The following is an 11,632-nucleotide window of genomic DNA, read 5'->3' as shown; positions in this document are numbered from 1 at the left end:
AGGGCTTATATGAGATGATGGAAAAACAGTTTGCAGATGGGCTCCAGACACTAATTCTATGGGGGAGGTGGTCTGTGGGATCTGGGGAGCCCCGACCATATTCAGAGAGAGATCGTGTCCCTCATCCAGTCAGTGAATCAACCTCATTTATTGAGCGCTTACTGTGTGCAGACCACCGTACTAAACGCTTGGGAGAGTCCAGTGTTAACGGAGCGGTCAGGTCCTGCAAATAATGGATCGTGTTTCTAAGACCCTCGAGACTGCCAGCTCCTCAGGGGCAGGGAACATGTCTATGAAATGTGTTCTGCTCTCCCAAGCACTTAGCACAGTGCTCTGCACCCAGCCAGTGCTCAATCGATTGATTAATTGTTGAAACCCACTTTGCGCCGGCTTGACGGGGTTTGGAGTCCTTCTATCCCCGTCTAGAGGAGGCTTATCCCAGAATCTTTAAGAAAAGCAAGTGAAAGCGAGCAGCTCTTTCCTTCTATGTCTTTATTCACAGGGTAATTATTCTCAAGTGCCACACGGTACACAGAATAAGAGAGTAGGCTTCTCAGGTGCGATAGTCATGTCTCATAAAGGTAATAAATACAAAATATATTACATTTCTCCCGAATCTCAGAGGCATTATAAATAGATAAATAGATCATATAAATACTCGTTTCGCTTTTTAAATAGTATGGTTGCTGCTTCTAGACCGCTTCTCAGTTAAAGAGGTTTCACTTTCTGAAAAGCAGAACTCCCGCTTCTAGAACACCTTCTCAGTTCAAGAGAATTTTTTCAAAGCTAATCGCAAGCAGCGCATTCCCTCTCCCTTAGGGGACCCGTAACTCCTGGGTTTCAAAATGGAAAGAGATTTCTGATCCCAAGTCCCACTGAGTTATAAACCTGACATAGAATTTAAGATTTTCTGGCGGCTTCTCGGAGAGCTGGGGAGACTAGGCCCGGCTGGACCAAGGCGGCGGTTTCGATGGATTTGAGGCGGTGGGGCAGGTGGAATTCCCAGTCGGGATGGCCGAGGCCAGACCGAGGCGGCTCTCAGCCCAGTCTGTGGATGTTGGGGGTGACACAGGTGCAGCCCACCGACACCAGTATCTTCTCCATCCGGAAGGAGGTGGGGCAGCTCTGGGTTTCTCTCCTCAGGACCAGGATCTCCTGCTGGATGGGCAGGGAGTTCATGTGGGGGTCCTCCTTCTTCTGGGCATCGAGACAACCGGTGGTGCTGCACTTGGCTTCCAAGATCTTGGACGGGAATCTGTTGGGGTCCTCGTTCAGACTGAAGGGGAGAAAGGAACAAGCGAAGGTGAATTCCCAGGAGGGGAGAGGCGCCGGTTAACCTCGACCTCGTTATCTTCCCCATCGACGACGGCATCTCCCGAGGAGGCCTCCCGGAAGGGGCGAGCTAGACTAGGGGCTGAGGGAAGATTAGGAGATGCCGAGACGTGATCCCCCGCTCTGGGGGATCTTACGAGACAGTGGAAGAACAGGGGAGATACGGACGCGGTAGCCAGAGGAGAGGATACACAGATAGCTCATCAATTATTATTATTGTATTTGTTAAGTGCTTGTTATGTGCCCGGCGCCGTTGGAAGGGCAAGGATGGGAATCTATGCACCGTGGGGCTGTGAGTGTACGCAGTCGAGGAAGAGAGAGTTGGAGAGTTGATTTAGAATGACGGATGTCTCTTCTAGGATGTAGAAGGGGGGGGGGGGTGGGGTGGATACAAGCACTGGGGTGGATCCAAGCAAGTTGGGATGGACACGGTCCCTGTCCCACATGGGGCTCATAGTCTCAATCCCCATTTTACAGTTGAGGTAACTGAGGCACAGAGAAATGAAGTGACTTGTCCAAGGTCACACAGGACACAAGTAGTGGGGTGTACAGATGTAATAATAATAATAATTATTGTTGGTATAATAATAATTATTATGATTAGAATACTAAGGATAAAAAGCAGCACCCGGTAATGTTGTACCAGGCAAGAAGGTACAACGTGGAATCCAGGATGCCATTCAGTGGAAATCTTTCAAGCTAGGAGGGAGAGGGGGGGTCTCACTTACTAGTACTCCCAAGGAGAGGTGGAGCGTTTGTTGACGGACGGAAACTTTTTGGAGGTGCCGTTTCCGTTTGTTATGCTCAGGTTGACTGTCACGCTGTGGGGGAAGTCGTCACTTTCTGAAGAAGGGCAGCCTTTTTCTTTTTTCAGGTGGAGGTTGTTTTGGGGTTGCTTTGCGGCTATTGCCTTCCCCAAGACGGATTCCTGCAGCGTGGCCATCAAAACCAGGGTCGGGAACAGAAATTGAACCTGAATGAAAGAGGGAAATAGATCAGAGAGAAGTTAGGTATGTGGATTATACCAGTTTTGCAAATAGGTTCAACATACATATATATATATTACATTATATATATATATATATATATATATATATATATATATACTTTGGCCTACCAAAAGCAGAGTGCCTTAGTGGAGAGAGCACAGACTTGGGAGTCAGAGGACGTGGGTTCTGATTCCGGCTCTGCCGCTCATCAGCTGTGTGACTTTGGGTAAATCACTTAACTTCTCTGATCCTCAGTTACCTCATCCGTAAAATGCGGATCAAGACTGTGAGCCCCACGTGGGACAACCTGATTACCGTGTATCTACCCCAGTGCTTAGAACAGTGCTTTGCACACAGTAAGCGCTTAACATATACCATTCTTCTTCTTCTTATCATTAATAAAATGTTTCCCGTTCTGTTACATTTTCTCCAGGCGTCATCATCGTTCCCAGAGTCTTAACCATTATGTGCCTGTTTTATTTTACGGTATTTGTCAAGTGCTTACTATGCGCCAGCCACTGTACTAAGCGCTGGGGGAGATACGAGCAAATGAGGTTAGACACAGTCCATGTCCCAAATGGGAGTCCCAGCTTTAATCCTTATTTTACAGATGAAGTGCTAGAGGCAAAGAGAAGTTAAGTGATTTACCCAACAAGGTCACACACCGCAGACGAATGAGAGAGAGCTGGGATTATGTCCCACGTCCTTCCGACTCCCAGGCCCGAATTCTATCCGATTCGTCACGCTGCTTCTTCCGGACTGGGCTCCTCAACAGTCTGGAAGAGTACAGGGCCGACAGTATAGGTTTTTGGTTCTACCCAATGTTTTCCAGGCCCTGAATCTAAGGCTCTGTAGGAATTGACCCAGTTAAATTACCCTACACCTGATCAATCCATCATTCTTCATGATTAAAGCCTACAGTACCCCTGAGGCCTAGAGAGGTCAAGCCCTTACCCCCAAAATTAAGCCCCAGGGTTGGCGTTGGCTCGGTAACGGGCTCTAGATCTCTGAACTGCGAATGTGGTCCTCTCTCCTGCCCTTTTAGACTACATTGTCTGTTGGGGAGAATTGATGAATTATTGATATTAACAGTCAGCCTTTGCTCTGCTGTTCGATTTGTAAGCTCTTAGAGGGACTCTCACACTCCACCAAAGGCTTATCAGCGTGTCTTGCCTATAGTAGACACTCTGTCAATACGATCGATTGATCGCTAATATCATTTTCAGCTAGTCACCCTCCCATTTCCTCATGTCCGACTCCTTCAAATCTAGCGGCCACCTTTAAACCGTTGACTAGATAGTGCTCCGAAAAGGGACTGCCTCTGGCCAGAGAGAGTTTAATCTTTATAGGTGTGCTGACACTTTTTTTCTTTTCTAGCCAGGGAAGAGCAGAGATTTTGACACTGCTGCTTCACTTCCCCTGGCAGCTTTTATTCTTCTTCCTGCTGTGTGACTTCTCTTCCCACCTTTGGGGAAAGACTTGCTAGAAAAGGCCTCCCCTAGTCATCCCCAGACCAGCGTCGGTTGATGTTCCCAGAGATGTTTGTGTGGGCTCGGGATCTCTGCTCCCCTGGGGTTGAGTTTTGGACCGCCGGTCCCCTTGTTCCCGACTGAATCGGCCACCGCATGGACTCGGGAGCTCTCCTCCCTTGCAGCGGATCCTTGGACCGCCCGGCCCCCGTTCCCGGCTAGCCCTTCAGCAGCCCTTTGGCCGCCGACCGCCGACTCATCCACGCCGGGACCGCCTCTCCCGGGAGCTGAGCCTTGGACCGCCCGGACCGGCGCCCTCCTCATCCTTTCGCAATCTGGACCTCCGCACCCCCGTTCAAGGACTCCGACACTAAGGATCTTCCCCCCCGCCCCCACAGACTCCCAGCCACCGGCCCCCATTCTGCCCACCTGCTCGGGCCTGGGGACATCGTGCTCCTCTGCTCGGGCCTGGGGACATTGTGCTCCCCTGCTTGACTCAGGGGACATTGTGCCCCCTTGCTCGGCCCTAGGGACATCGTGTCCCCCTTCTCGAGCCCTGGGGACATTGCGCTCCCCTGCTCGGGCCCGGGGACATCGTGCTCCCCTGCTCGGCCCTGGGGACATCGTGCTCTCCTGCTCGGGCCCTGGGGACATCGCGCTCCCTTGCTTGACCCAGGGGACTTTGTGCCCCCCCCGCTCGGGCCCGGGGACGTTGTGCTCCCCTTCTCGGCCCTGGGGACGTTGTGTCCCCCTGCTTGGGCCCGGGGACGTCGTGCTCCCCAAACGCCCCCCGCACTCCTCCTGAAGCGGCCATTTGGGGAAGCCCTCGCTCCCTCTTCCCCCGTGAGGTGATTCATCTCCCCTGCCTCCGCCCTGGGCGACGATGTCCTTGTTGTCACCGTGTTACCTTACCTTAGCCGCCGCCTACGCCCGCAACACCCCCTCCGACGACGTCAGGGCCCCCGCCGCCGCCTCAGAGGCGTTTGGTCATGAGCTCTGGGACTCTCCCTGCCGCTAGCCGCTTGACTTTGAGTTTCAGCAGGTCGACCCTCAATCAAGTCGACCCCCGACCCTGGTCATCGCCCGCTTATTAACACTATCGTATTGTATCATTCTGTATCATGTTGCTATAGTCCCGATTTCGCTTGTTACTGTTTACTGTCGTCAGTGCTGCCACCCGCCTCTCTGGCCTCACCAGCCACTTGACTTTGACTTTGACTTTGATCAGGTCGACCCTTAATCGAGTCGACCCCCGACCCTGGTCATCGCCCACTTATTAACACTATCGTATTGTATCATTCTGTATCATGTTGCTATATTCCCGATTTCGCTTGTTATTGTTTATTGTCAGTGCTGCCACCCACCTCTCTGGCCTCGCCGTGTCCCTCCACCCCCCTCCTCCCTCCCGCCCCTTCCTATCCTCCCCTTCCCCTTCCCCTCTCTCGCCCAGCTCTTTCCGGCTCTCTCCTCTGCCTCCTCCCCCCCCCCGCCCTAGTCCCCCGCTTTCCCAGTGCCACCCCTCTTCCCCCTCCCCCACTCTCCCCCCCACCAAACCCACTCCTCACCCCCTCCCCCTTCCCTTTTCCCCACCCAGGCCCCCTCCCAGTCCTCCTGTCCCACCGCCACCCCTCATCCCCCTCTCCCCGACCAGGGCCCCGCCACCTTCTTCCCATCCAAACCCTCCCCTCCCCCCCCCCCCGCTCTCCCCCACCTCCCCCCCTTGCACCTACAACTACTTCCAAGTGTGGCCTCTGGAACCCCCGCTCCATTACAGGTAAACTACCTTTCACCCATGACCTTTTCCTCTCCCGCTCTCTCCTCTTCCTCGCCCTTAGGGAAACCTGGCTCACTCCCGATGACACGGTCTCCGCCGCCGCTCTCTCCGGCGGCGGCCTCTCCTTCTCCCACTCCCCCAGACTCTCCGGTAAGGGAGGAGGCGTCGGCTTCCTCCTCTCGCCCCGTCGCCGCTTCCGCACTATCCCTCCTCCCCACCCCGCTCCTTCCCCTCCTTCGAAGCCCACATCGTTCGCCTCTACCACCCCCTCCAGATACTTGTCGCCGTCATCGACCGCCCTCCCGGTCCCACCTCCGACTTCTTCGACCACCTAGACCCCTTTCTTACCTTCCTTTTCTCTCCTTCTCTCTGCCCATTCCGATCCTCGGAGACTTCAACATCCGCATGGACGTACTCCTCTGCCGCCCGCCTGCGATCCCTCCTCGACTCTGCCGACCTCCCGCTCCGCCGTACCGCGCCCACTCACCGACTCGGTCGCACCCTCGATCTCGTCGTCTCCTACCGCTGCACTATCTCCTCCCTCACCGACTCTGAAATCCCTCTCTCTGACCATAACCTTCTCACCTGCCTCATCTCTCACACTCCCTCCCCCTGCCGATCTTCGCTACTCCCCCACAGAGACCTCCGCTCTCTCGATCCCATCCGTCTTTCCAAAGGCATCTCTCCCCCCCTTGCCCCCCGTCCTCACTTCCCACTCTCGACGATCGGGTCTCCGCTCTCAACTCCACCCTCTCTACTCATCTCGACTCTCTCGCCCCCCTTTCCCTCCGCCGCTCTCGCTCCGCTAACCCACAGCCCCGGATCACCTCCTCCGTCCGCCTCCTACGCTCCTATGCTCGAGCTGACGAGCGCTGCTTGCTAAAGTCCAAGCACCGAGCCGACCTCACACATTTCAAATTTATCCTTCCTGCCTTAACTCTGCCCTCTCCTCCGCCGGGCAAAACTTCTTCTCCTCCCTCATCGGCACCCACGCCCGTCACCCCCGCCGATTGTTCCGGACCTTTAACTCTCTCCTTAGGCCTCCTGTTCCTCCCCCTCCCCCATCTCTCACCCGCAATGATCTGGCCACCTACTTCATCACAAAAATCAACACGATCAGGTCTGAGCTCCCCAAAGTCACCCCTCCCCCTCTCGCCTCCCCCCACCCAACCCTCTCCCCTACTTTCCCATCCTTCCCTGCAGTATCCTCAGGGGAGATCTCCTCCCTCCTCGCAAGTGCCACCCCCTCCACCTGCGCCTCGGACCCCATTCCCGCTCATCTTATAAAAACCATCGCCCCTGCCCTCCCCCCTTCCTTAACTTCTATCTTTAACCACTCAATCTCCAATGGCTCCTTCCCCTCTGCCTTCAAGCATGCCCATGTCTCCCCCATCCTAAAAAAAAACCCCTCTCGACCCCACTTCCCCTTCCAGTTATCGCCCTATCCCCCTACTACCCTTCCTTCCCCAAATCCTAGAACGAGTCGTCTACCCTAGCTGCTTAGAATTCCTTAACTCCCATTCTCTCCCGGACCCCCTCCGATCTGGCTTCCGTCCCCTCCACTCTACCGAGACTGCTCTCTCTAAGGTCACCCGTGACTTCCTTCTTGCCAAATCCAATGGCTCCTACACCATTCTGATCCTCCTTGACCTCTCAGCTGCCTTTGACACTGTCGACCATCCCCTCCTCCTCCACACCTTATCTCACTTTGGCTTCACGGACTCCGTCCTCTCCCGGTTCTCCTCTTATCTCTCTGGCCGGTCATTCTCGGTCTCCTCCGCGGGCTCCTCCTCCCCCTCCCATCCTTTAACTGTTGGAGTTCCTCAAGGGTCAGTTCTTGGGCCTCTTCTGTTCTCCATTCACACTCACTCCCTCGGTGAACTCATCCATTCCCACGGCTTCGACTACCATCTCTACACAGATGACACGCAGATCTACATCTCTGCCCCTGTCCTCTCCCCCTCCCTTCAGGCTCGCATCTCCTCCCGCCTCCGGGACGTCTTCACCTGGATGTCTGCCCGCCACCTAAAACTCAACATGACCAAGACCGAGCTCCTCATCTTCCCTCCCAAGCCCGGTCCTCTCCGAGACTTTCCTATCACCGTGGTTGGTACGACCATCCTTCCCGCCTCTCGGGCCCGCAACCTCGGTGTCTTCTTTGACTCGTCTCTCTCGTTCACCCCACGCATCCGATCCGTTACCGAAACCTGCCGGTCTCACCTTTATAATATCGCCAAGATCCGCCCTTTCCTCTCCACCCAAAAGGCTACCTTACTGCTACGGGCTCTCGTAATACCGTGACAGCCTTCTCTCTGATCTCCCTTCCTCCTCTCTCTCCCCGCTCCAGTCTATTCTTCACTCCGCTGCCCGGCTCATCCTCCTGCAGAAACGCTCTGGGCCTTTCACTCCCCTTCTTAAAAACCTCCAGTAGTTGCCTATCGACCTCCGCTCAAAACAAAAACTTCTCACTCTAGGCTTCGAGGCTCTCCGTCACCTCGCCCCTTCCTACTTCTCCTCCCTTCTCTCTTTCCACTGCCCACCCCGCACGCTCCGCTCCTCTGCCGCCCACCTCCTCACCGTCACCTAACCCGCCGTTGACCCCCGGGCCATGTCCTCCCATGGTCCTGGAATGCCCTCCCTCCTCACCTCCGACAATCTAATTCTCTTCCCCTCTTCAAATCCCTACTTAAAGCTCACCTCCTCCAAGAGGCCCTCCCAGACTGAGCTCCCCCCTTTTCCCTCTGCTTCCTCTATCCCCTCCCCTTCACCTCTCCGCAGCTAAACCCTCTTCTCCCCCCTTTCCCTCTCCTCCTCCCCCTCTCCCGTCCCACCCCCTCGGCGCTGTACTCGTCCGCTCTTCTGTATATATCTTCATCACCCTATTTATTTTGTATAATGAAATGTACATCACCCTGATTCTATCTATTTGCCATTGTTTCAATGAGATGTTCTTCCCCTTGACTCTATTTATCGTCATTGTTCTCGTCCGCCCGTCTCCCCCGATTAGACCGTAAGCCCGTCAAAGGGCAGGAACTGTCTCTATCTGTTGCTGATTTGTACATTCCAATCGCTTAGTACAGTGCTCTGCATATAGTAAGCGCTCAATAAATACTACTGAATGAATGAGAAGGGACAGACCCTTAGTGCGATATAACCCAGTTTAAATACTAGAAATTTGGTTTTTGCTCCGTTTTAGTCATCTACCCGTGATTCATTCATTCATTCGATCCTATTTATTGAGCGCTCACTGCTTGCCGAGCACTGTACTAAGCGCTTGGGAGAGTACGCTAGAAAAATAAACAGATACGTTCCCCGCCCACAACGAGTTTACAGATTAGAGGATTGTAAGACTTCATCTTGGGCTTTTCTCAGTATGAGTTACTGGATCTGTAACTTGCCCTGCCCTCTTGGGGAAGATGATTATTCCCCTTCTCTCTGTAAAGGGCCCGTCTCCAGGCCTGATGGCTCTGTGGACCAGCTAGGTAACCTGATGGAGCCGAGCCTAAAGAGAGGTACTCACCAGAGGAGACATCGCCGAATCCTTCGCTGACTCCTTGATGAGCGTGTTTTCGGTGCTCCGAGTTGGGCTGGTGTAGAGCTGCCCTCTCCTCAGGCGTATTTATGCCGTTATCAACCCGCTACCTCGATCTTGCTGACTTATCAGTTCCATTCAAAAAGAGGTCAATGCCTGGAAAGACTCTGTGCTGAACTCTTTCTCTTCCGGCCCATCTTTCGTATTCCTCCTCTAGACTCTAAGCTCCTTGAGGGCAGGATTTGGCATTTAGCAACCCCATTAATCTCTTAATAACTGTGGAATTTGATAAGCGCTTACCATGTGCCAGGCACCCTTCTAAGCGCTGGGGTGGATACAAGCCAGTCGGGTTGGACACAGCCCCTGTCCCACAAGGGGCTCACAGTCTCAATCCCCACTTTACAGATGAGGTAACTGAGGCACAGCAGACAAGTGGCGGAGGAGGGAATAGAACCCACGTCCTTCTGATTCCAAGGTCCATGGTCTATCCACTACGCCACGTTGCTTCTATTGTGTTGTATTATGCTCTCCCAGACGTTTAGTATAGTGCTTTGCCTGGCACCTGTAGACCGCCTGGCACTGCGGATTGTGGATTTCAACCCAACTCTTAGCCAAGGACCAAATGCCATCTGTAAGGCCCAGGAATTAATGACTGGATTTATAGGTGTGGGAGACATTAGAGTGAAGACCTATGTATTCTTCCCTGGGAGAAAAATAATTACTGATAGATTGGCCCAATCTTGATTTCTCTCTCACCTGGAGTGCCCTCTGAAAATAATAATAACATAGAAACAGTAATGATTGAGGAATCTGTTAAGCGCTTACTATGAGTCAAGCATGGTACTAAACCCTGGGAAAGGTACAAGATGATCAGGTCAGACACAGTCCCTGTTCCGCTTGGGGTTCACAGTTTAAGAAGGAGGCAGATCCAAATTAAAGATGAGGAAATTGAGGCACAGAGAAATGAAGTGACTTGCCCAAAGTCATCGGGCAGGCAAGTGGCAGAGCTGGGATTAGAGTCCAGGTCCTCTGACTCCCAGGCCCATGTGAGCTCTTTCCATTTGCTGTTGTTGCCTTACGCTGTCGAGTCGTGTCCGACCCATAGCGACGTCACGGACACATCTCTCCCAGAAGGCCCCACCTCTGTGTGCAATCGTTCTGGAAGTGGATCCATAGAGTTTTTACCCTTGCCTCCTTCCTCGCAGTAAACCTGAGTCTCCACTCTCGACTCTCTCCCGTGCCGCTGCTGCCCAGCACGGGGGAGTTCTGACTTATAGCAGATGGCCTTCCACTCGCTAGCCACTGGCCAAGCTAGGAATGGAATGGACAGGCCTCCGGTTGACTCTCCCTCCCGTAGCGGAGGCTGATAGAGCACTGGAAACCCTCCAGGTGCAACCCTGAGAGGTGGCTCTGTCCACCAGGCACATCTATTTTTCTGCATTGTCCTCACCCTGGTACATTCCCACCTGGTCCTTCTGTCCATATCCTTCCCCTCAGCCCAATTCCAGTCAGACTGTTTCTGTCACCAAGTAACTGGTCACATCGTTTTATGGATTAAACGAACAAAGCCACTGAGCCTAATTCTCCTCCGCAGTGGGGAGATAGGGCTGGGAGTAAACTTATAAATGGACCAGATCACCAAACGCCTAGGAGGTATAACATGCATATATGTTCCCTGTATACAAGGAGCTTACACTCTAATAGGGCAGACAGACGTAGGGGTATTCATAAGAATTAGAATAAATGAAATTGAATGCTCATTGGACTCTACATATGTTCACAAGAGCTGATGATGAGTAGGAACGGAGGAGCAACGGGGTCTAGTGGAAAGAGCACGGGCCTGGGAGTAAGAGGACCTGGGCTCTAATCCCAGCTGTATAATTTACCTGCCGTGTGACCTTGGGCAAGTCATTCAACTTCTCTGAGCCTCAGTTTCCTCATCTGCAAAATGGAGATTCAATACCTGTTGTCCCTCCAACACAATTATTATTATTATTATTAGGACCGAAGGGTTGATCTGTAATTTATTTAATGTTCTGTTTCTCCCTCTAGGCTGTAAGCTCCTTTTGGGTAGGGATGCGTCAGCTAACTCTGTTGTACTTTCCCAAGCTCTGAATAGAGTGCTCTGCACACAATAAGTGCTCAATAAATGCCATAGGTGGGTTGATTGATTGATCAAATTTGAGAGGACTGATAATTAGTCAGGGAAGTCTTTTTGGAAGGAATAGACTTTTAGGCCTATCTCAAGGTTGCACCCGGAGAGTTTCCGGTACTCCACCAGTTTCGGCTACAGGCGGGAGAGTCAAGCAGAGGCCTATTCATTCCAATCCTAATGATAATAATAATAATAATAATAATAATAATGTTGGTATTTGTTAAGCGCTTACTATGTGCCGAGCACTGTTCTAAGCGCTGGGGTAGATACAGGGGAATCAGGTTGTCCCACGTGAGGCTCACAGTTAATCCCCATTTTACAGATGAGGTCACTGAGGCACAGAGAAGTGAAGTGACTCGCCCACAGTCGCACAGCTGACAA

The 11,632-nt window shown here is 52.8% G+C and overlaps 1 protein-coding gene across 1 annotated transcript; it reads right to left on the bottom strand.

Moving 5' to 3' along the window:
* Positions 1-475: 475 nt before the first annotated feature.
* On the bottom strand, positions 476-5,948 carry IL17A (interleukin 17A). Its single transcript, XM_039910086.1, has 3 exons — positions 5,913-5,948; positions 2,061-2,305; positions 476-1,276 (listed from the first exon to the last, which is right to left on the bottom strand). The coding sequence occupies exons 2-3, from the start codon at positions 2,273-2,275 to the stop codon at positions 1,039-1,041; spliced, it is 453 nt and encodes a 150-aa protein (XP_039766020.1). The 5' UTR covers positions 2,276-2,305; positions 5,913-5,948; the 3' UTR covers positions 476-1,038.
* Positions 5,949-11,632: the final 5,684 nt, after the last annotated feature.

The sequence above is a fragment of the Ornithorhynchus anatinus genome, chromosome X1 (genome assembly GCF_004115215.2).
Source record: "Ornithorhynchus anatinus isolate Pmale09 chromosome X1, mOrnAna1.pri.v4, whole genome shotgun sequence".
Taxonomy (NCBI): Eukaryota; Metazoa; Chordata; class Mammalia; order Monotremata; family Ornithorhynchidae; genus Ornithorhynchus; species Ornithorhynchus anatinus.
This window is presented reverse-complemented; position numbering and strand designations above follow the sequence as displayed.